This window comes from Orcinus orca, chromosome 13 (genome assembly GCF_937001465.1).
Source record: "Orcinus orca chromosome 13, mOrcOrc1.1, whole genome shotgun sequence".
NCBI lineage: Eukaryota > Metazoa > Chordata > Mammalia > Artiodactyla > Delphinidae > Orcinus > Orcinus orca.
The window spans coordinates 89590068-89615152 of NC_064571.1; the positions used below are offsets into that span (position 1 = coordinate 89590068).

The 25085-nt window shown below is 53.7% G+C and overlaps 1 protein-coding gene across 5 annotated transcripts in view; it reads left to right on the forward strand.

The window, feature by feature from the left end:
* The window catches only part of EIPR1 (EARP complex and GARP complex interacting protein 1), an 88209-nt gene extending 63485 nt beyond the window's left edge, over nt 1–24724 (forward strand). For 2 of the 5 annotated variants that reach the window (XM_033437512.1, XM_033437513.2), the window contains 6 exons: nt 3653–3752; nt 17996–18132; nt 20562–20729; nt 21920–22072; nt 22434–22556; nt 24190–24724. In XM_033437512.1, the coding sequence (XP_033293403.1) occupies nt 3653–3752; nt 17996–18132; nt 20562–20729; nt 21920–22072; nt 22434–22556; nt 24190–24364 (856 nt within the window). In that variant the 3' untranslated portion in view covers nt 24365–24724. The other 3 variants (XM_004274918.3, XM_033437515.1, XM_033437514.2) reach the window with 3 other exon arrangements.
* The last annotated feature ends 361 nt before the right edge of the window (nt 24725–25085 follow it).

Sequence of the window (25085 nt, forward strand, 5' to 3'; positions counted from 1 at the left end):
TACTTTTACACTCCTGTTACCCCCACTGGACAGATGAGGAAATCAAAGCACTGAGAGATTACGGCACCCAGAGCTGGGACTCCAACTCCAGCAGGCTCGCCTCAGACTCCGAGCTGCCCCGCTGCCCCTCACTGTTCTGGGTCATCTACCTTAGATGCCGTCTGTGTTTTCAGTTGTGTGTATGTTTTGTCTGAGTGTGTTTAGTCTTTCAAAATCCTTAATTCTGAAAAGTGAGATGTTTCTTTGGTTATGTTATGATATGTTAACAAGTCATCACTTTACCTTTCTGGAAGGTTCTTCCTGTGGACACGCTTGGGGGTTGCTGCATGGAACCACTTCTCAGATGTGTTTGCGTGTGTCTTGGTAAAGATGCGTGTGTCACGGGGACCAAGGCACCATAAGGAAACAGTGATTATCTGCTTTGTTTTTCCCAAGTGTGTGAACACAGTAAGTCAGTATGATTAGCTGCTTTAACTCGAGGTGTCAGGCAGTGTTCCTTCGTCTCTTTGCCTAATGGTGATATTGAAGCTAAGGAGCTTAAAAACAATGAGCTCTCAGGCCTGGTCGTGACCTATGGTTCTGGAGTCAGCCCTTGGCTGGAGGCTCAGCCCTGCCTTTCACAGCCACTGCATTTGGGGCAGGCCACTCAGCCTCCCAAGTCTGTCCCCTCGTCTGTGAGTTGAGGAAGGGAAGGGGACTCCCCTCGTGGGCTGTGGTGCAGCGGACGGAGAGGAGAGTGCCGGCACCCTGCCCCGGGAGCTGCCCGTCGTGCTGCTGGAACCCTAGCCCCGGGACCCAGGGCTCTCTAGGCAGACAGCGCCCTTTCTCCCCACACGTCCTCCCGGGAAGTTCCGCTGGAAGGAAGGCCTGCAGTAAGACTTCAGCTTTCCGGCGGGGCTGGGACAGTGTGGGTCAGACAAGGCCAGTGCCCAGACACTTCTGTCTCATCGAGGTCCTTCTCCACATCCGGACCGAGCGCTGATGGGGCCGCGTCTGCTGGGGCCCAGATTAATAGCTCGGAGTGATTGCTCAAAGGGAAGGGCTCTGGCTTGCCTCTGGTAATTTTGTTCATGTGTATTATAAGCCTTTACAATTTTTACTTTATAATAAATGCAACAAATCTTTACTTAAGATTTCTCATCACTTGGAGTTGAAACAACAAGTCCATTTTGAGCCTTATTCAGAGAATTTTAGTTCCAGGAGCACCTAGAGTTTTCTATTATTATCAGGTGCTTTCAAAAATTAGGCGGGTCTATGGCCGGGACCTTAAGAACCTTCTCCCTCTTGCCAGGTACCTCCAGAAGTCATGGAGAGGTTTTGTTGCTCGGTGTGTGTGCATGTGCGTGTGCGTGCGTGTGTGTGTGTGTGCGCGCGCGCGCGTGTGTGTGCGTGTGTGTGTGTGTTTTCAAAGCATACTTCTGATGAAACGTCCTCTGTAACTAAAAGCGAACTGCTGATGTGTGCATGGTGGTAGCTCCTGACCTTCAGACTGGTAACGGCTGGAGTGATGCCACCGTAATGCCCTGTTGGAACCATCTTTTAAAGTCATCGTGATGCTTAGTCTGCTTATAGGTCTTTGAAGAGAGAAGTAATAGGTAGATGGTCTCAAAGATTTTCCCTTTTTCCTTTTTTGATATACATTTCCCAAGGAGAAGTTTTGACTTGAGTGTCAGCCTTAAGATGTTCTAAGTTACTAGTGGAAAACGTACACCTACTTAAACTGCCCAAGGATTACTTTGCTGAAATTCTTAATTCTCATTTTATGAAAGAAAAAGCTATTTTTATGACGATTCCAGTTCCTCAGGCCTGGTACCTGAAGCCAGCTAAACTCTGACGTTTTAGACTTTTATGGAGCACGTGGCCTTGTGGCTGTGGGATGGCCCCCTCCCCTGGGGTGGGGCTGTCTTCTCCCGAGTCAGACGTCTTTGTTGCTGGGCAGAGCTTGGGAAGAGGTGTGCAAGCTGGGCCTTCTCAGCTGTCACCTGCCCATCTACTGGGACAGGACCGTGGGTGACCCTCTACCAGGACAGGGCCGTGGGTGACCCTCTACCAGGACAGGGCCGTGGGTGACCTTCGACCAGGACAGGGCTGCGGGTGACCTTCTACCAGGACAGGGTCGTGCGTGGTCCTTTGCTTCCCTCTCTCACTGTTTTGCATTTTTCCTTGGTGTTCATTGTCAGTAGTCTGAACTCTACATAAGTGTCCCCATGAAAACAGGCTACCAAGAGAAGTTCAGTCAACTTGCTGCAAAGACGTGTCTTCAAAATTAGAATTGCCATTATCTTAACAAAATAGGAGCCACAGATTCCAGTACCAGATTTCTTGGTGTCTCTTCCAGCTATGGTGTTTCTTGTTTACTAGATATTGTGCGTTTTCCTTTGTTATTATTAGAAAAGATACAGTAAGCTCTTCAATACAGGAGTGATGTACTGTGAGAGGTTTGTGTGTGTTTTTAAACTATAAATGAGAAAGAAATTGTAGTTTTGAAATACATTATTGTTGTGATAAAAGTAATAATAGCTCATTGAGAGTCTTGAAGATGGTATTAGGGAGGGGCCAATCAATCAGTCAGTATTGTATTCTGTGTGAAAGGGAAAGTGTGAGGGTCTCTATCGATGTCTTCAATACTCACGTGTTGGAGGATGTGAAATGAAATTCTCCTCTTTATAAGCACTTAAGAATTTCATCAGGGAAGACAGAAATTCACGCTTGTGATCAAACTGAAAAATTTTTGATCTCTTCATGGTTTTATCACAGAGATGATGTGATTTTTGTCTTTTGTTATTCAAATATGTATCAGTTAAGAAAGTTTTGGCTTCAGGTAACAGGACACTGTGGCTCACATAGGCTGAAACAGAAGGCTGTTATCTGACATCTCAGGCCTCGTGGGTACTTGAGGGCTGTGACCTCCCCACCTCCCGCCCCACACTGCTCTCAGCTCTGCCCTCCCAGGTGGTGGCAGCGAAAGACGTGGGCATCCTCTCCAAAATCACACTGTCCACCTGTGCCTCTTCAGACCCAGTGCCCCCTTGTGTCTCTGTGGCCAGAATTGGTCAGCTCTCCATGCCTCGGTCTCTGGGAGAACCTGTCAGCAGTGTCTCAGCTCCAGCTGCCATGGCGAAACACCACAGCTGGGGGCTTACATGACAGAAATGTTGATTTCTCACAATTCTGGGGGCCGGAGGTCTGAGATCATGGTGCAGGTGAGGGCTCTGTTCCTGATTTGCAGATGGCCGCTTTCCTACTGTGTGTTCACATGGCAGCAAGAGAGAGACAGAGATATAGAAACAAAGACAGAGATATATAGGGAGAGAGACATACATATAGAGAGAGACAGAGCTCAGGAAACTCTGGTGTCAATCTGTACTGGGCACTAATCCCATCATGGGGCCCCACCCTCCTGACCTCATTGAACCCTAGTCACTTCCCAGATCACCCCCCCAACACCAGGTGACTTTGGGAAAGGATACAGACATTCAGGCTACAGCAGAGTGGTAGCCTGGTACTGCACCATGTCATTGCAGAGCTGTTGACAACACTGCTGGTGACAAAGGGCCGGGCAGAGGCTTTGCTGAGGGCCATGTGTAAGAGCTCTTGGCCTCAAGGTGGGACTCTCACACATCATGTAATGCTTGACCCCCTCCTTCCTCAGTGTCGCGTGGGAGCCCGCGGGAGACGGGAAGAGAGTCATCTCGTTGGCTGACAACCACATCCTGCTGTGGGATTTGCAGGAAAGCTCCAGCCAGGCTGTGGTAAGTAACAGGAATTACACAGTTTTGGTTTTTTGTATTTTTTTAATTTGACCTTTCAGCCAAATTCAGAATACACTTCTTGATCATATATGTTTAGAATTTTGACATTGTTTGTGAAATAATTAATGAACAGACTGAATCATCAGTCAAAGAATTGAGTGATTGTCTCTTTCAGGCAAAAGCTGTTTGGGATTCAGGCCTCAGGGCCATGTACAAATAGGACACCGAACCCTGGACGTTGACAAAACTCCCCCCTTTGGCCATAATTTGTCCAAAAGAGTTAGCAGGATATCCAAAATTATAGTCTTCTGTTTCAAGTATAAGTCTTTTTAATGAATGGATTTTCAATGTGTATTTGGTTAAAATCACCTTTCAGGTAGGAGCAGTCATGTAGGCAAATTTCCTGGTTGTGAAAATAATGGTTGACTGTGACCCAGTGACCTTTCAGCCTGCCCTCCTTTCATTCACGTGTGTGCACGGTCCTGAGGGTGTAGCCGTCAGGCATGTCAGCCATCTGTCCACGGGGGCGCTGGAGCCCTTGCCTGCACACAGGCTGTCTCTCCATCCCATTCCCACCCGTCCTGTCACCCTCAGATCCTGCCACCGAGGCCGAGAGTAGCTGTCTCCGCAAGTTCCCAACCAGAAGGTTACGTCTCTCTCAACAGGCCTGTTCGTTCCCAGACCTGTTTAATATTTAGCAGCAACCTTCTTGGGAACCAGTTTGGCTTTCAAATATTCATCACTTTGAATGCTTTGTCCTTCATAGAGTAAATGCTCTGCCAATTGGTATATTTTCATATATGATCCCTTAAAGTTTCCTCTTATAAAATGTGTTTTTTACATGCATTCATAATTTCATTGCATTTGCATGTCAAAGCAACAACTTTAGAGAGAAAACCAAGACATTTGAAATGAAAGCTTCTAATGCCACCTACTCAGTTGGGCCTGGGGCCCAACTGCCACGGGTTCATGAACGGCGTCTCTTGGACAGGTTTCTTCAGTGAGCTTGCATCTCACCTTATCCACTTGTTCCTGGGATGCGTGGTCAGCACTTTCCCCTCGTGGTGCCCACAGTGTTCGTAAAGCCTGTCTTCACCCTCTGGGTGAAGAGATGCGTGAGTGATGATTTATCACTGTCGATACATGACCCAGAAGGCAGACCCTTCACAGTATGGGGTGTCCTGTGTGAGTCTTAAAGCTGCATTGTCAGAAGGGTGTCTCCCAGGCTTCAATGTGAACTTAAGAGTATAATACTTCAGGAAAGAAATCACTATTTTTATTAAAATTAAAAAAAAAAAAAGACACATCTCTGTATCATGGAGTAGAACACAAATTTCACCCAGACTTTCAAGCTTGAGCAGGGAACTCGAAGGAAACTGGCTGCCTCCAATTGTCTTTGGGGCCCCCACAGGTCTGGGCAGACACTTGCACAGTCCCCCACCTTCCAGGGGGACTTGCGAGGCTGTGTGGGCCGGAGTCCAGGGGCCCCTCCCGTCCCCTAACTCCAGCCTACCTCTCGGTGGGGTGTTCCTCCAGACTGCACTTGAGGACAGAAAGGGGCAGTGCTTTCCTATGAAAGTGCCGGGGCTCGAGGCAGGCTCGGGGCTGGGAGCCTGGGCCTGGTCCAGAGGATGCTCAGGGGCTGGCTGAGCGGCTGCCGCCCCGCCCAGCAGGAGGCACCAAGGGGAGCCGGTGGCGTTAGGATTCAGTGGCTCCCAGGGCCCCGACTTTGCAGGCCCCGTCCTGTCATCAAAGCGTGAACACCTCTTCAGACCCTCAGTCATCTCAAAATGATTTTATGGTGGGGTGATTAATCTGTAACTTATTTTCTGCAGAGACCAATTTCGTTTTCTCTCCCCCTTTTTTATCTGCTGTCAGCAGTTCTGTCGATACCACTTTGCGACCCTCGGCTGGAGTATTTAATACTGAAACCTTCCTATCGATTTCGACCGTCTTCATACCCGGCTCCTCTATTTTTTTTCTTATTGTTTGAGGATATTGCCATCTGCGGTGAATCTAATCTTATGCTCACTGCATCATTACCTTTTGCAATTAAATTGGAGGCTCTCTGCCATTTATAATCGTTAGTGGAGCCCAGGGGAGGCCTGGGGCGGAGGTTCATGGGGTCCTGGACCCCAATGAGGGCCAAGGCAGAGCCTCCCTGTTTGGGTCTGTGCGCGTGCACCTCTGGGTTCTAGTTCCTTTCACTGGCTGTGGAAAGCAGCAGCTTCTCCTGAGGTGCAGGGACGGCAGAGCAGGAGGAAGGGGGCCCGGTGTCACCACTCAAGGTGCAGGCCTGGGGGCATTTGCCCACAGGAGCACTTCTTTGAAGGGAGAGAACGGGCTTCAAGGACACAGTGTATTTTCAGAAATTTCTAGTCCAAGGTTTACAGCGTACCAGAGGAGGCCTGAGCACAGGCAGATGCGGGAGCAGGTGGTGACCAGAGAATCATTGCATGCAGCCATGCCCGCTGAGCCCGGAGCACAGAATGTGCTTGCTGTCTGGGGACAGAGCACTGGGTGCAGGCTGAGACCCTTGGGACCAGAGCAGAGGCGGGTTGGGCCTGGTGGTGCGGCCCGGGCTCCCCACTCCCTCACCCGTGGCCCTACCTTCCCCGGCTTCCTGGGCTCCGAGTGTGGCCACAGAGAGGAGGGAGGCTTGCTCAGCGGGCCCCCGGTCAGACCCTGCGGCGCGGTCCTGGCAGGCTGGGTGCTCTCAGCACAGCCAAGGCTGCATGGCCCGGCCTGGGGGCTCGTCTCTGCCTCCGCCCTGATGGTCGCGGGACACGCCCATCCTCCGGACGCCCCAGGACCAGGACCTCACTCCCGCCCCCCAGACAGCAGGGGTCTGGACAGCAGCCCTAGATGAGGGTGCGTTTCTGTCACTCAAGCCCCTGGTCCCGTTGGGGAAGCAGGTCCTGGTGTCGCCTCCCTTCTTATTTGCAGGGCTAAGGTTTTTCTTTTTTCAACAGACTTTTATCTTTTAGAGCAGTTTTAGGTTCACAGCAAATTTGAGGGGAAAGTGCAGGGATTCCCCATCCCTCCCCACACAGTCCCCGGCAGACAGGGCAGTTACTACAGTGACGAGCCCACACTGACCTGTGGCCGCGCGTCTGCGGATTTGGACACGTGTGCTGACACGTATCCACCATTACAGATTCATACTTGGTGTCTTCACTGCCCTAAAAATCCTCTGCTCCACTAGCCCTCCCTCCCTCTAAGCCTGTGGCAACCACTGATCTTTTTACTGCGCCTGCAGTTCTGCCTCTTGCGAGTGTCCTAGAGCTGGGCTCGTACAGGGTGTAGCTTTTACAGGCCAGCTTCTTTCTCTAGTCACTGCATGTAAGGTTCCTCCGTGGCTTTTCATGGCCTGACAGTTCGTGTGCTTTTAGCGCCGAGAGATATTCCGTTGTCTGCAAGCTTCTTCATTTTGATAAAGTTCAGTGCATGAGTTTTACAGATTGTGCCTCGGGTGTCAGGTCTGAGGACTCTGTGAACAGCCTTGGACCTTGAAGTTTTTCTCCTGTGTTTTCCCTACGGGTTTGCAGTTTGCATTTTACATTTCAGCCACGGTCCATCGTGAATCGTGTTGGTAGACAATGCCTGTACCCTCTCTGGGGGCTCAGGTGAGGACAGAGTCTCGGGGCCTTCGCTGTCCTGGGTGGGGTGTCTGTCTGGAGCAGAGCAGTTGTCGAGAAGTTTCCTGTCTCTCGGGGCTGCCCTTCCTGGCCCCTGGGCTGCAGGGAGCAGCGTTCCTGGAGCTTTGGGGGTCTGTCCCCCGGGGTGTTTCTGGGTTGGGGCCCATGCAGGAGAGAAAACACAGACCCTCGACACTGTGTGTTCCTCGTGCCCCAGGGCCCTCCCTGGTCAACCTGTTCCCCACCTGTGTTTGTTCTGTGTATAAAGTTCCTGGGTTTTGCTGCACTTGGTGGGAGCTGTAAAGAAAAGTGTATCTGCCCCACCCTCCCAGCTGCAGGCGTCCCTGAAGGGAATTTGAAGCCCTCCTCTGGGCCCCTCACTTCCCTCCCTGCGATACCTGTGATGCCCGAGGGCATGACAGCTCTTGCCTCTAATGAGAGGAAAGTCCTGCCGCCCCAGGTGCCTCAGGGGCATCGCTGGCTGGGGGCAGACGAGGGGCTGTGGGGGCTCCCTGGACCCGCTGTGCAGGCGTAGCCAGGACTCACTGAGGGTGCAACAGCCTGCCCTTGCTCACTCATTTTAAAGTAGCTCCTTTAAAGAGAGGCACAGACCTCGGATCCTGTAATCTGACCCCTCGCTTCACAGGTGAGAAGAGTGAGGCCCAGGAAGCAAGGGACTTTCTGAAGGTGGCCTGGGTGACAGATGTGGGTCTGCATTCAGGCCCGCTCTGCCCCGTCGTCCCACAGAGACGTGTGCTGAGGGCCTCTCGTGCACATGCGCCAGCCGACCCTCCTGCAGAGCTCGCGCTTGGAATCTGCGTGTCCTGGATGGGCAGACCCTCCTGCAGAGCTCGCGCTTGGAATCTGCGTGTCCTGGATGGGCAGCCGCATTTTGTCCTGTGAACGTGGATGAGATTTTGGGAAACAGTCAAAAGTTATTTGGAGCAAAATCTAGTAAATAAGATAGTTAAGCAAGCTTTATAATGTAAAGCTAGTTAGTGGAGACCATGTTCAAACTCTCTGAAAACTGGTTTTCTTTCTTTTTTTTTTCATTTTTATTGGAGTAGAGTTGATTTACAATGTTGTGTTAGTTACAGGTGTACAGCAAAGTGAACCAGCTATACATATATCTACTCTTTTAAAAATATTTTTAGATTCTTCTCCCATATAGGCCATTACAGAGTATTAAGTAGAGTTCCCTGTGCTACACAGTAGGTACTTATTAGTTATCTTTTTTTTTTTATTGGGGTATAGTTGCTTTACAATGTTGTGTTACTTTCTGCTGTACACCGAAGTGAATCAGCTATATGTATACATATATCTCCTCCCTCTTGAACCTCCCTCCCCTCCCATCCCGCCCATGTAGGTTATCACAGAGCACCGAGCTGAGCTCCCTGTGCTATACAGCAGGTTCCCACTAGCTGTGTCTGTTTTACACATAGTGTATATATGTCAATCCTAATCTCCCAATTTGTCCCACCCTCCCCTTCCCCACTCTGTGTCCACATGTCTGTTTTCTACGTCTGTGTCTCTATTCCTGCCCTGTAGATAGGTTCATCTGTACCATTTTTCTAGATTCCACATACATGCATTAATATATGATATTAGTTTTTCTCTTTCTGACTTACTTCACTCTGTATGACAGCCTCTAGGTCCATCCACATCTCTACAGATGACCCAATTTCGTTCCTTTTTATGGTTGAGTAATATTCCATTGTATATATGTACCACTTCTTCTTTATCCATTCATCCATTGATGGACACTTAGGTTGTTTCCGTGTCCTGGCTATTGTAAATAGTGCTGCAATGAACATTGGGGTACATGTGTCTTTTTGAATTATGGTTTCTCAGGGTATATGCCCAGTAGTGGGATTGCTGTGTCGTATGGTAGTTCTATTCTTAGTTTTCTTTTTTTTTCCCTTAGTTTTTTAAGGAACCTCCATACTGTTCTCCATAGTGGCTGTATCAATTTACATTCCCACTGACAGTGCAAGAGGGTTCACTTTCTCCACACCCTCTCCAGTATTTACTGTTTGTATATTTTTTGATGATGGCCATTCTGACTGGTGTGAGGTGATACCTCACTGTAGTTCTGATTTGCATTTCTCTAATGATTAGTGATGTTGAGCATCCTTTCATGTGTTTGTTGGCAGTTTGTATGTCTTCTTTGGAGAAATGTCTATTTAGGTTTTCTGCCCATTTTTGGATTGGGTTGTTTGTTTTTTTGATATTGAGCTGCATGAGCTGTTGGTATATTTTGGAGATTAATCCCTTGTCAGTTGCTTCATTTGCAAATATTTTCTACCATTCTGAGGGTTGTCTTTTCGTCTCGTTTATGGTTTTCTTTGCTGTACAAAAGCTCTTAAGTTTCATTAGGTCCCATTTGTTTATTTTTATTTTCATTATTCTAGGAGGTGGGTCAAAAAAGATCTTGCTGTGATTTATGTCAAAGAGTGTTCTTCCTATGTTTTTCTCTAGGAGTTTTATAATGTCTGGCCTTACATTTAGGTCTTTAATCCATTTTGAGTTTACTTTTGTGTATGGTGTTAGGGAGTATTCTAATTTCATTCTTTTACATGTAGCTGTCCAGTTTTCCCAGCACCACTTATTGAAGAGACTGTCTTTTCTCCATTGTATATTCTTGCCTCCTTTGTCATAGATTAGGTGACCATAGGTGCATGGGTTTATCTCTGGGTTTTCTATCCTGTATCATTGATCTATATTTCTGTTTTTGTGCCAGTACCATACTGTCTTGATTACTGTAGCTTTGTAGTATAGTCTGAAGTCAAGGAGCCTGATTCCTCCAGCTCCATGTTTCTTTCTCAAGATTGCTTTGGCTCTTTGGGGTCTTTTGTGTTTCCATACAAATTTGGTATATAGTAGCATGTATTTGTCAGTCCCAATCTCCCAATTTATCCCTCCCCTGCCTTATCTCCTGGTAATCATAAGTTTGTTTTCTACATCTGTGACTCTACTTCTGTTTTGTAAATAAGTTCATTTGTACCCCTTTTTTTTTAGATTCCACATATAAGTGATATCATATGATATTTGTCTTTCTGTGTCTGACTTAACTTCTCAGTATAACAATCTCTAGGTCCATCCATGTTGCTGCAAATGGCATTATTTTGTTCTTTTTTATGGCTGAGTAATATTCCATTGTGTATGTATATATACCACAACTTCTCTGTTCATGGACAGAAAACTGGTTTTCTTGTGAGACTCGTAAAAAGGTATTCCAAAATATTTTGAGCGGTGTCTGCATTGTTACCATAATAATACCTTTAGAGCCACAGCTCTCAGACAGCAGTCCTTTGAATGTTTTAGGGTATTTGTTGAAAAAAAAGAAGCCATGAACTCTAAGAAAACATGGATTTAGTAACATATCTTAATATCATAGCTTAATAGCTGCATATGCCTTTTGGTTTTGTAAATATTGGAGACAATGAGTAGTTTTTAATCTTCCAGGTGGATCTTGGAAAAAATCATTAGATGCTGAATGGGCTGAACGGAGGTATTTAGCTAGGAAGTGTTTCCTGAGCTTGCAAAAGACTTCTTTCTATAAGAAAGAGTAAATGTACATTTAGAAACTAAGAGTGGGTGAGAAAAAGCAGCTGCTGAGCTGGGAGGGCTGACGTGCTTGTCACTGACATTGGGGTTGAATGCCTGCCGTGGCCACACAGCCTGGGGTGTGACAAATACAGAGATATTGTCTCTGCTTTTTTGTAGTTTGCCACCAGTTACAGGGGCTGTCGTGTGCAGATAAGCCTTTAATTCAAATGTTCAGGTTTTCCTGGAATAGGCTGGGGCAGGCGTGGGCCAGTGGCTAAGGGGATGTGGGGGACTGGGGACACGTGGACATGGGACAAACACCGACAGTTGAGTCAAGTCCCACTCACAGCGTGACCTTGGGCGAGTTGCTTGGCCGTCCAAGCCCCAGCGTCCACATCTGTGGAGTAGGGCAGTTTAACAGTAACATTATGTGAGGACAACATCCCCCATGGTGCCTGGTGCGCTGCGAGCGGTCTATATAGGCCTGATGGAGGGATGCACGCACACGTGGACGGATCGAGCGGCTAGAATATGTGGTCTCCACAAGTGGATTACAACTGAGCGTCGGGTTACCCAGTAGGATCCTAGTGCAGAGGCAGGAGGTACAGGGCGGAGAAATTGAGGTGCCGAAAAGCAGTCTGTGTTTACTTGGTAATTAGGTTACTTGCCCCGAAGTCAGCAAGTGCTAATCACAGTTCAGACAGGAAGCAGCAGTGAGCTCTGCTTGGTACGGAGCTCCTGGTGCTCTGAGCTTCATTGTTCCTCCCTCTTCTTCCCTCTCCAAAGAATGACCTACAGGGAGGTCTGTCTCTCCAGCACATCACTAGTGTATCACTGGTGTGACAGAAATACTTGTTACATTCTCGTCCATCTTGGCCAAAAACTTTAAATCTGCCCTCACAACCTTTCCCGTTTTGAGTCTGGAGCCGAGGTCAAGCCCACATTTGTGGGTGTCGGACGCACGTTTTTCTCCACAAGGAGAGGTTGGGTTTTGGTGCAGCAAAGGAGAAAAGCCCTTTTAGTTCTGTTCTTCTTACAAATAAAGTCTTGTTGGAAATGAACTAAAAATAAATTGCAAATGACCTCAAGTTCCTCACCCGTGCTGACACCTGCTGCCTTGTGTGCATTTTCTAAACACAGGAGGACTCTGCTTTCCAGGAGGCTGCCCTCAAAACCTTCCCGTGTCAGCTCTGTGGAGCGGGAACGCTTCTTCTGGGCTGGCAGAGTCCTTGACTGGGTGTGGGAGCCGCCAGCCCTGTTGGGTGTGGGTCCGGTGTGGGCCACGTGCAGGGGAGGGGGCCCGCCTTCCCTGACCCTGGCAGCAGGGGCGGGGGTGGCAGCACCCTTTCTTCCACATCCTGAGGGTAGCGATGGGCCTGGGGGAGTCCTGTGGAGCCCCATTCCCACCAGGACCCTGGACCCACCCTGTGCGCCAGAAGGGGCACCCCGCCCCTTCTGCCCTGTCCCTGAAGGTGGGGCACAGCTCCAGGCAGTGTCTGGGCTTTTTAGGAATGTCATCTCATGGAATCCTTATAGCCTTGGGGGGCAGATTCTTTAATATCCCCGTCTTACAAGTGAGACACAGAGAGAAAGCCAGGCCTCAGAGGGACAAAGTAACTCGTCAGGTTACTCACTAGGCAGCAGAGCGGGGACGCAGCTCAGGGGTCCTGCTCGAAGCTGGGGCTGCCATTCCCACAGCTGGAGGCATCCCAGATGGCGTTGTCTCAGAGGGATCACAGGTGTGTCGGTTAGAATGCATTTGGCTGCAAGACATAAGAAGTGACTTAGATAAAGAGGAGGTTTAATCATCTGCTGTAACAAGAAACATGGAAACAAAGCCCCTCTGGGGTTGGTTAATTCAGTGTCTCAACAGCAGAGGACCCAGATACTCTGCATGTTTCTGCTCTGCCGTGTCCACGTGTCACTGCTGTCCCCCGTCATGACCGCAAGGTGACTGCAGCGGTTCCAGGCATCACATCCAGATTCCCACCACATCCACAAGGAGAAAGCAGATTTCCTTCCCACGTCTCCCTCGGTTTGAAAGGAAAGCCTTTCCTGGAAGTCCCTCTGTCCCCTTTTCAGGCACGACCGTGTGTCCAGGCCTAAACCCGTCTTTGGCAAGGGGAGCAAGCCCGTCAGCCCTGGCTCAGGGCCGTCTCAGTCCCCGGGGGCGCTGCGGGGTCTGACGGGAAGAAGGGCTCCGGTGGTGGTGGTGTCTGCTGTGTGACAAGCTGCTGTCTCCCGGCAGCTTGGGCCGGGGCACGCGGTGGACTTGCCTGCGTGGACACTTTATGTCTCTTACGCTCGAAAGCTGCAGCCCTGCTGTGGCTTCGCCGAGGCTCTCCTTCCAGGGGGTGCGGTGGCGCTCTCTGTCCCCTCTGGTCCTGCATGACCCTCAGTGCTGATGAGCACGTGCTCGGTCCCGCGTCCTCTAGGCCTGCCCCCTCCCCAGGTCTGGTCCCCTGTCGGCGCCGTGGGGCTTGTTGGCGGGGGTGCAGCTTTGGTCTTTGGAAACTCATGCCTCCCTTGAGCCGTTCCTGAAGGCTCCAGTCACAGCATTTTGTTCATAGAAGGTGCCTCTCTTGCTCTTGTCCTGCACTAGTTACTCCTTCAGAGAGGATTTGGGGAGCCTTTAATCATTCCTTCTGGACTGGGAAGCACTGAATATTTCTCTTTAATGCTGGGAAGCAGAGTACTGTGTGCATCGCACCCTCTGGAGTTCTTGCTGAGTTCTGTCTCTGTCTCACCAGGAAACCAGAAAAAGTGATTGATTAACCTTACGACTTGCACCATGCTGGCTGCCCTGAGTAGCACCTTAAAAATTGATGGTGAGATCTCTTCCAGGTTTTCATTAAAATCTACGTTGCAGACGTCTCGGCACCTGTGGGCATGGCGTTCTGTTGCCCTGGTGTTTCCTGCACTAGACTGTGCAGTGGAGCTGGAACTGGAGCTGGTCCTGTTCTGCACTGCGGCTGTGTGGCCCAGCGCGAGACACCTACCCTCTCTGTGAAGTAGGGGGCTGGGCAGGGGCCGCCTCTCAGCTACTGAGTTCGCTCGGAGTCTCCCCTGCCTCAGGTTAACACCTTATCAGTTATCTGTGCTTCCTAACAAATGACCACCCAGTTAGTGCTTCCCGCTGCCCACCATGGCCATCACGTGGTTTCTGCGGGGAGAGTCAAGAGCCCGCAACCTCAAGTCTCTCGTGAGGCCGCAGGCCAGGTGTCAGTGGGGCTGGCGTCTCATCCGAGGGCTCTACCGGGAGGACCTGCTCCCGAGCTCACGGACGCGTTTGTGGCAGGATGCGGTTGGACCCAGGGCCTGGGTTTCTCGCGGGCTGTTCCTCAGTGTGGGTTTTGGAAGCAGACAGTGCGTGTTAAGTTTTGCGGATTTAACTTCTGCTTGAGCCCGGATGGAGTCAGAGTAGAGCAAGTACAGAGAGCTTTGCTGGCAGCTTCGTTTGTTAGGATCCGACCTGAGTGCTTCGCGCACTGTTACGGATCTTCCCCGCTTGGCACGCTTCATGGTGCTTCCCACAGCAGCCTGTTCAAGAATTCACTCTGCTGAGTTCACCGTGCCTGTCTTCTGATGATAGGACCTTGTGTTCATGCTTCCGAAGAGTTTGATAATGAATCCACGTGTTTGATAGAAAATTAATTAGAACACTGAATGTTGATTAGTTAGAAAATATACTGAACCTTTTTTTATTTAAGTATAGCTGGTTTACAATGTAGTGATTCACGATTTTTAAAGGTTATACTCCATCTATAGTTGTTATAAAATATTGGCTACATCCCCTGTGTTGTACACTACATCCTTGTAGCTTAATTTTATACATAATAGTCTGTACCCCTTAATCCCCTCCCCCTGCATTGTCGCTCCCCTTCCCTCTCCCCACTGGGAACCCCTCGTTTGTTCTCTATACCCGTGAGTCTACTTCTTTTTTGTTATAGTCCTTAGTTTGCTGTATTTTTTAGATTCCACATATAAGTGACATCATGCAGTATTTCTTTCTCTGTCTGCATGATACCCCCAAGTCCATCCATGTTGCTGCAAAAGGCAGAATGCCACTCTTTTATGGCTGAGTTGTATACTCAACCGTTTTATGTACCTGATTGTTGATCTTACTTAACTAGTCTTCAGAAAACTGAAATGGCGCCTGTACATGTTTCTTTTGGCTAGTTTTTTTTCCCTAAAGGAGAGGCCATAAAACTGTTTCTTGGTTGGTGCTGTCAATGTGGATGTTAAACGTCCAGCACAGCTGGAAAAGCCGAAGCCCAGTGTGGAAAAGCTCACCCTGTGTGTCTGATGCTCGTGTTTTAGGCCCATTTCAGGGTATGGGGCTCTGTGCCGCCGTCCCTCTTCGGGAGGCTGTGCCTGTCACTGCTGCGGGCAGGGCCGAGATGCCCTCTGCCCACACCAGCTCACTGGCCGTCCCTTGTGGCTGAGAGTCCAGGTCCTGCGTTGTGAGGCTCCTGCCACCATCCCTTTCTCCTCCGTGGCTTTGCGGTGGCCGCACCGTGTGGTCCCCTCTGCGTCCTGCCTGGGGGCCGGGCCTCCTCCCTGTGACCTGTCCACGCTCTGTGCCCCCCACGTGCCCCTGAAGGCGATGGCACCCCTGATCCTGGGCTGACTTGCCTCTGCTGCTCAGATGACGAGAGAAGGAGAAGCCGTGGCCCGTGATGCAGGGGAAAAGGGGCGGGACCACTGCCCATCATCAGAGGAGCAGACCCTCCGCCGCCCCCAGCCCCTCGGCCCTTGCTGACCCCTCCCGGCGGGCTCCCCACCCGGCTGAGCCAGTCGACATCCTCCAGGAGATTGGGGGTGAGACTGAGGGTCAGTGGGGTTCCCCGTGGGGCCCTCTTGTGGGGTGTCTGGCGCGGGCGCTCCATGGGTGGCCGTGAGGGTGCTGGCCTGGAGGGGAGGCACTGGGAAGGCCCTGGGTTTGGGTCCCCGACGTGGCCCTCTCTGCCAAGCTAGCTCAGGCCCGGTTCTGCCCAGGTGGCCTGAGCCGCGGCCTGGGCAGCAGGTGTTGCCAGGTCCCGTGGGAGCACCCAGGCCCTGCTGGCCGGCGGCCCCCTTTCTGTCCCTCAGCCGCTCTGTCCTTCCTGACGTCTCGCCCGGCCTCTGGCTCTTCTCGCCCCGCGGCGCTGTCCTCGGCCAGGCTCAGTTCTGTGCCCGCCATCGGGCATGCTCCACGGGCGGAGCGCTGCTGGGTGCGGCTCTGCGTGGCCACTGGGAGCTTCTTGGGGGTGTGTCCCCCTTCGAGGCCCCGCTTCCCCCGCTGAGCTGTCGGCTTGGCTGCTCTCCCTGTGCCTTCTCCCCACTCCAGGCACCCCGGGGCCTGTCTCGGGTGATGGCTGCTCCCTGGAGGCTCCCTGGCAGCTTGAATGTGAGCCCTGGGAGTGCCCAGAGCGCGGGCACTTCCTCCTTGAGGTGCGGGTGGGCACCCCTGTTTCATTCCGTCGCCGCCGTGCCTGATTGGGTCCCCCCGACACTAACACAACACACATGTCTCGCCCAGACCAGACTAACCCTTTAACTTTTGTGGAGAGGAGATTAATAAGTGGTGCTCGGTCTGTAATGGCAGAACAGGTATTTTAACTGGGGTCTTATAGAACAAGAACCCCCGCTTTTCCAGGGGGCGGGCTCTTTCCTCCGCTGCCTTGTTGGGCTGTGGGCAGGGGGTGGGGCAGGGGAGGGCAGGGCTGGGGCCCAGGAGCTGGGCAGGCACCTGGGACGACACAGGAGCCGCCTGCGCGTCTCCTTAGAGATGTGACGTGTCCCTCCCGTCCCTCCCCCGTGCTCACGGGCACAGACACCCGTCCTCCTTCCTCCCGTCAGCTCTAGCCCTTCAGTCCCCGGGAGGGGGGCGTGTGCGCCCGCGAGGACTTCAGAGGCCCATCATCCACGTGATTTGCTGAATCAGTGAGGCAGGAAAATGGGTTTTTGGGAGAAGGATTTTTCTGGGGCAGGTTGAGACACGAAACTGTCCAGAACCGAGAGAGGCGAGCTGCCACTGCCGGCTGGTCAGCGTGTCCTGGCTGGGCCACCTCTGGCTGCAGTGGGTGCTAGAGTAAGTGGGGCTCTCACTCGGAAGTCGTTTTTAAAGACGTGCCCGCTGTCAGGCTTCTTAACTGGGCCAGGCTCTCTGGACCGGAAACTGGCTGTTTTCCCCAGGCTTCTGCTCCATCCCCTCGCACTGACCGCCCACTCCGTGTGCCCACCCCGGCCGGGGCCAAGTCTGGGGCCCGATGACACCCTCGGGCCTCTGTCCAGTGCTGCCGTGGCCGTGCCCGGGTCCCTCTCAGAGGGTCCGCAGGGCGAGGCTAGTGTTCAGGGTAAAGTGAAGTGAATCACGGAGGGTCGAGTAACCTGAGGACCACAGACAAGCCTGGAGCCCTCCTGCCTCCAGACGCCACCGCGTGATAGGCCTTTGTGCATAAGATCGTAGACGGCAAGCGGGAGGGCCGGTGGGGCAGCGGGGTCGGGGGCGGAGGGGGCCCTTCTCCCAGGCTTGCACCAGGTCCCGGCCTCGACTGCGCTGGTGGTCTCGAGGGTCTCCGCCGTCCGTTACCTGTTGGGGTTTAGTTAACCCCCGAGTAACGGACGCCGAGATCCTCGCGGCAGGGAGGGGAGGGCACACGTCTGAGCACATGTCTGGGTGGGTCGCAGCCTTTTGTCCTCCTCCACCTGGGGTTGGCCGTGCGGACCGGCGGGCCTCGTCCTTGGTTTTGGAGGAAGCCAGACGGAGCTGGTGCGTGTTGTCTTCAGATTTGAGCGGATTCTCCCTAATCCCACACTGGCAAGTCCTGTCTGATAGAGGCTCTATTAACGTGCCTTCTATTTTTTGCTGTGTTCAGTTTTATATTTTTTTTTTCCAAATAAGGTTCAAACATTTTTGCCTTCTAAGGGGAGGAAACAAAGACAGAGCTTCCTAATTATTTTCAGTAATTATCTTCAACGATAACCCATACAAGATATCCTCTTAAATGCTCTGAATAGAGTTCAAATTACTTGTCTTTTCTTCTTCCTTTGAAAACATCACCCAATTTGCAGCTGGCCAGTTCGGCGTCCCTGGAAGGGAAGGGACAGCTGAAGTTCACCACGGGGCGGTGGAGCCCGCATCACAACTGCACCCAGGTGGCCACGGCGAACGACACGGCTGTCCGAGGGTGGGACACGCGGACCATGAGGTCAGTGACGGTCCCTCCCCTCCCTGCCCCCAGCGCCCATCCACCAGGGCTTGTGTGCTGAGGCCATGTGGCTTGTCTGTGTTGGCCTCGGGCTTGTGGGAAGTCGTACGCCTCGTCCTCTTTCTCCGCCCCATCTTGAGTGCACCCGCGCCATGGGTCCTGTTCCTGTGGGCACCCTTCGGCGGCAGTGGCGGTCTCCGGTGGAGATCAAGGTCAGGCTTTTGTAGCAGCTCAGGCCTGAGGTGGTGACCGCAGACTCTCGGTCTCCATGGTCGGCGACCACAAGGTGAGGGCTGCCGTCCCCTGGTTAAGCATGGAGCTCGACCATCTCTGCACCTTCAAGATGCACAACCATGGGGCGGTCGTAGTTTGTCATTTAAGTCATTACACACACAGCTAGTGCTTCTAATGGGACATGGGGGAGCTGCTTTTCTGTGCCAGGTGTGGCGTTGACAGCAAAGGAGTGGTGGTGTGCACACTGTTGTCATGGCAACAGGGCCCTGCAGTCTTTTTTAAGATACAGTTTATCCCCTCAGCACACCGTAATTTATCACTAAGCCACAAAGATGGATGTCGTGAAATAGCTCGTGTTGCCTTTGAGGGTGGGGACCCAGCTTTAAATCTAGGTCCACGGCCCCTCTGAAAGCGCAGGGGGTAATCAATATTCGACGTGTGTGTGTGTGTGTGTGTGTGTGTGTGTGTGTGTGTGTGTGTGTGTGTGTGTGTGTCGGGGCGGGGGCGGAGCGGGGGGGGGGGGGCGGTTGTTGGGTTTCCTATCAGAAGCTGAAAGCTGTGCGCTTGGATGTCGGGACTGGAATCCATTCCTCCAGGGCCTGTGGCTATCTTTTTCCGTTTTCATTGTTCTTTGAAGGATGTGTAGATTTCGGTATCTAGATGAGAACCTTGAAGACTGACATTACAGACCCCAAAGCCAGGGGGCAGGAGGGGCCCTGGGAGGCAGCGCCCTGCTGCCCCCTTGCCTGCCGTCCCTGGGGGGGGATGGGCAGCAGGCGACCCGGGGGCTCTTCTCCTTGGCGTTGTGTCTCTTCTGCAAACAGCCTGGGTGTTGGTGCTTTCAGTGCTGCTTCTGGAATGTATTGTGCTTTTGTATTCAGATCGCTGCCCCCAGAGCCCCAGGAAAGCCTGAGTCGATACTCTCTGCCTGTGTGACTCCCCCCAGCTCCCTAGAACCTCGCCGGGCTTAATTTTATTCATTTCCCTGTTTCACTCGGAAGATCTTAAGGTTCGGGTATCTTATTTTAGGAAAAAATATTAGGCTATTGGGAAGGTTCAGGATGTAAAAACCGGTTCAAGATTTAAAAGTGGTTTGGGGCCAGAAAACCCAACATGGGAGAAAAGATGAAAAGGACTGAGGTCATCTGGCGTGAGATGGGACTGTGGAGACCTTGGTTTCGGGCAAGGGAGCTGGTTACGGGAGCAGTCCCAGTGGGAGCCGTGCAGAGCACGAGGTCCAGTGTTTGCAGGAGAGGTGAAGTCACAGCCGAGGGAGGAAGTGGAGCGGGCAGAGTGGACGGGGTGTCTCGCGGGGCCGGCTCTGGGACTGGCGGGGGCCCCTGTCCATCCTGCTGGGACACAAGCTCTTCGTCTGAAGCCACTGTCCTGCCTCAGGTGACCTGCACCTCTGGTTTGCGTTTGTGATATCAGAGGGGGTCGCTGTAGGAGATGGAATATTCTGATTCCACACCCTGCAAGGAGCAGCCTGGAGGTGGATGGCGGGGCTTCAGTTAGGTCTGTGTGTGCATGTGTGCCTGCACCTCTGTGCACACAGGTGCACCCACATGTGGGTGTGTACACGTGCATGCGTGGGCATAGGTACCCATGCGTGTGCATGTGTGTACAGCTGGTGTGTGCATGCTTGTGCATTGTGTACACACGTGCAAGCACGCACACGTATGGGCACACGTGAGCTCTGAACAGCGGTGGGGCCGATTCGGCCCCATGCCCGCCCTCGCCCAGTGTCGGCACTGGGTTGTGTGCGAGGATGAGGCCCAGCCGTGACGAGCACTGTTTCCTTCGGTGTTTCTACAGCTTTCCCAACTTTTCCTTCCTTTTCTCTGTCTCCATCTCCCGACACCAACAGCGCTGTATTCCGCTTCCCAGCCCCTCCCTTTTCCTTCTGTCTCACTGCGTCCTTCCAGACGTTGGTCAGCCTTTCTGTCCGGAGTCTGTCTCTGCTTCTCCGTGGCAGTCTCATCCCTCCGGATCGCTCTCATCCTCAAGATTCCAGGTCACACCTTTGAGCGCGGCCAACCAGCCACCCTTCTGCAGGGTCGCAGGCGTGGCCTGCGCACAGGAGCGCCCCGCCTGGATCCTGCGCTGGACGGCGTCCGGGAGAAGGTGCAGGGTGCAGTCACTGGCTTCCCTCGTCCCACCTCTTACCTGTGCCCATCCCCTCCACCCCTGCACAGCCAAATCTACTGCATTGAGAGTGCACACGGTCAGCTGGTGCGGGACCTGGACTTCAACCCCAACAAGCAGTACTACCTGGCCAGCTGCGGGGATGACTGCAGGGTGAAGTTCTGGGACACCCGCAACGTCACCGAGCCCGTCAAGACGCTGGAGGAGCACTCCCACTGGTGCGTTCCTCGCGGCCGCTTGGGGGAGGGGCTTAGGCAATTTATTTTGCTAATTACTTCACCGTTTGGAAAGGCACAAACCAGCTTAGTTTGTGCTGCTGTGAATCATTCAATCAACCCCGTTTTATTTTTCCTAAAGGAACGCTAATTCCAACTCTGAATGTTTGTGATTCGTAAACATAGGAAAAGAAGGAAAACACTAGATTCTGTTTTCTCTTGAAATAGTGCCGGTTCAAATAGCCAAAAATGAGCATGCACAGATGTCCACGTGGCACCGTGCACAGCGCAGGGAGGCCGGGAGCTGCCCAGGGCCTGGCAGCAGGGGATTGGTCAAGTCCGTCCAGTGGCGTCACTGCAGCGGGGATGGCGCCGCTCTCAGGGAGTGCGGGATAGCCGTGTGCAGGGACATGCAGAGTGCCCAAGACTGGCCGTTCTCCCTGAGACGCTGTTTTTACGTATATGCCATGTGCTGGCTACTTTTTGCTAAGTGAAAGAGATCGAGTCATAGAAGATCGTGCATAGTATGAGGTAGTTTTTATTCAAATAAAGCATGTTGTGTGTACATGCTTGTGTGTGCTTGTATGTGTGTGTGCTTACGTGTTTGTCTCCATGTGTGTGCTTGTGTATATGTTCGTGTGTACTGGTGTGTGTATGTATGCTTCTTTGTGCATGCGTATGGGTGTGTATGCTTGTGTGTGTGTGCACTTGTGTGCATGTGCATATCTGTGTGTGTGTGTATTTACCACCTGAATGCTGGAGTATGGTTTGGACAGGTTCAGTGAGTGGCCGTAATTCCTGCGGTCTAGGGAGGCGCTCCGTCCCCTGGCCCCGAGCAGCAGTCCGGCTCTCTGCTGTCCCCTGGGTCCGCCGGCGGGCGGCCCAGCTCACAAGCTCTTGGGCCTAGTGACCCGGCCAGAGAGCAGCCCTTGGGAGGCTGCCCTGGGGTGCGACCTATGTCACAGGTTCTCTCTAGTCCGTATTTTGCTTCTTGGGCAGCCTTTGCCTTTAGAATTCTGGAAAGCCTGTGTGGCTCCTGAGCAGTAAACCTCCCCCCTGGGGTCCGTGCTGCCATTTGGTCTCCGTTAGTCAGGATTCAGAAGGTTTCAGAGCCGTGCCACGCGCCTGCCCCTGCTGGGAGCCACCCACTGATAGACGAGCGGGTGGGACCCGGCCTCCCTGTCCTCCCACAGGGTGTGGGGCGTCCGATACAACCACTCGCACGACCAGCTCGTCCTCACGGGCAGCAGTGACAGCAGGGTCATCCTTTCCAACATGGTGTCCATCTCCTCCGAGCCCTTCGGCCACCTGGTGGACGACGACGACCTGAGCGAGCAAGAGGAGAGGTGAGCGCGCTCCGGTGCGGCGGCTCTCGGTGCATGGGCGTGGCTGTGGGCGTGGCTCGGTCCCTGCGGCTGGTGTCGGGCGTGTCCACCCGCAGGCGCGGGCTGCGGGCCATGGAGTCGTGGAGTCGGGTAGGGCAGCCGAGCCGCGCCGTCCGCTGTGGCCTCTGAAACGCGTGTCTGTCCACGTTCTTACTGAGCGTCACACGTAAGGTTGTGAGGACCGTGGCCCGTCTGCAGCCCTGGGGAGTGAGAAGCGACCTCCGCCGGCCCTCGTAACACCCTGTGGGAGAGGCAGTGGCGGGCGTCCCTCCTGGCCGTGCCATCCTGGATCGGGTCGTGGACTGGCCACCCTCGCTGGCAGGTGTCAAGGCGGGGACCTCGGGCCCAGACCTGGCCCGGCCCCCCTGCACTGCTTCCCCCGAGACGCTGGGCGCCGTGCGGGAAACCTCGCTGACTGTTCCCACGGCTTCACCATCTTGGCTGGGTATTTTCCAAACTCTTACCAATCCTAATTGCTCTGCTTGGAGGCTCTCTCTTCACAATGGGGTCGCACCCCGAGACTTGTGGGGTCCTGGGGTTCGGGGCTCACACAGGGCGGCCTGGTCCAGGGCAGCGGTGGCGGGGTGAGCCCGTGTCCTTTGTCAGCAGCGTGGGTGTAAAGGAGACACGTCTTGTTCCTGGAGTAGATGCACCTTCGTGTGCGGCGGCTGCTTCCTGTTGTGATTCAGACGCTACCGTGGAGTTGAGTCTCCCGCCTCCAGGGGAGGAGGTTCTGGAATAAAACCCTGTCGAGCTGAGTGGTCTGAGCCGTAAAATACGAGAGGGGTTTGTCGTTCTGTTTGGAGACTCTTCACACTTCTGCTGTCTGATTTCTTCCTCTGCCCACCTGAGATGAGCCTAAAATTCCTGTGTGAGAAGCTGGCTGGTGGCAGTCTACCGATTGTCTCTCGAGAGAGAAACACAATCATTTTTCTGTTCAAACTGAGTATTTAGATACAGTTGCAGCGGCTTCAGTCCGGCAGCCTACCACGTGCAGGGCTTGGGTGTTTTCTACTGTCCTTTCTTCTCACGGCCAAGCAGGCGTCCGAGCCCTGTCTGTACCGGGGACAGAGCTGGTGGCCCCTTCGTTGGCCCCGTGTGTTAATCCAGGGGTCCTGCCTGCACGTGGGCAGCTTCAGAGAAGCGCACTAGGAAGGAAGGCACGTGTGGCTGGCAGGCATGCCGGGCAACAGCACTGGCGCGAGGTGCCTCCACGGTTTCCCGCAGGCCTGCTCCTGGGGTTGGTCCCCATGTCTCAGTGAGTTCAGGAGAATGGGAGTCCCCTGAGGACTTGTATGCGGTGTCTGTACCCGGACATTTGCTGGCCACCGCAGGTTGGCTTCCTGGGAGGGTCGGGCCGTGGGATGCCTGAGGGTCCGAGCCGGGGGGCATATGGAGCGGGCTGTCTCCTGGGAAAAGTCCCAGATTGCTGAGAGCTCCTTGGGTAGAAAGAACCACGAACTGGGGAGAAAAGTGCTGAGGAGGCCCTGCTGGGTGGAGAAGCAGCCCGACGCGTGGCAGGCCTGTGACCTCGGAGGCCCAGGCGGGCGGCCCGGCTCCGCGTGCTCCCACACAGGGCCGCGCACGTGAGCACCGCCCGGGCAGGCGTCCCAGGGAAGGGGCTAGCGACTCCCATGTGAACGGGGTGCCAGGAGGTGTCACAGCCCAGGCCAGGGCCTGCCGGCCTTCTGGCCCCTCACCCTCGTCCTGAGCAGGGCTCCCCATGCCCACCCCAGGGGGCTGTGCCGGCCGGTCCCCAGGTCCCTCTGGCAGACGTCACAGGAGTTTTGGCCGTTGTCCACTTAGCCCCATGAACGTTCCCCAGCCCCCGTCCCCCGAGCCCGAGCACGTCCTGCTGCAGAGCCGCGGAGGGAGGTCTTAGGCGGTAGGGGGCCCCCCACGAGCCGCGAGGGCCCACGGCTGGGGACGGGATGGCTCTGGGCTCCCGCAGGGGCGCCCCCGTTGGCCCCCTCGGCTCCTGGGGACTGCCCGATTGCACAGGTGAGAAGACCAGGCCTGCTGCCACCGCTGGGCAGGGCGCCCGCCTCACTCACGCACGCGTCTCTGGTGCCTTGTAGGAGCCAGGAGCCTCCCCAGGACAGCGTCATTGCCACCTATGAGGAGCACGAGGACAGCGTGTACGCCGTGGACTGGTCCTCAGCCGACCCCTGGCTCTTCGCCTCCCTGAGCTATGACGGGAGGCTGGTCATCAACAGGGTGCCCCGGGCGCTGAAGTACCACATACTGCTCTGACCCGCCAGGCCGTCCTTGGGCAGCTTCCCAGCCACGGGCAGCCGTGTGGCGGGTGTTGGCTTTCCAGGCGGAGCCCCATCTGGGAGAGCCAGCATCACTCTGCTCTGATGCGAGCACCTGTGAATAGTGACGGAGCATCTGCCAGCCGACCACTGGCACCTGAAGTCTCCCCTTGATGGAAGCGGAAACACCGTCCCCAGACTGAGCTGGGGCTCCGCGGGCTGGCCTCTGCCTGGTCACTGCCTACTTCCTCTTCTTGCTTTTAAGGCTGTCGGGAGTCTCACTGTAATTTGCTTCCATAATGTTGACTCATCTTTCTCTCAAGATTAAATATGAAATAAAAGGAGCAGGGCCACGCTGCATGGGCTCCAGCTCTTTCTTCAGGAGCTCTGCCCCCGGTATGGCCCCATCACCCGGTCTCTGTTAATTTTCTCCGTGCTGGCCCAGAAAAAAAGGCAGATGGGCCTCCCGTGCTTCGTCCTGGGCTTGACCTGCCCATGCTCGGGCCTGGCCTGGGGGAGCCCTGACGCTGTCAGTGACCAGGGGTCTCCTGCCGGCCTTGGGCCCCGTCCCCGGGCATGGTGCCCCACTGGGTCCTGTTCCTTTACTCCGATGGCACCCTCATCGCCTGGAGGTCACATGTGTGTTCCCGGGTCATGCAGCACGCTTACCTGTTGAAACGCCACGTTGTCAGGTGATCCTAAAACTCTGAGCACGGGAC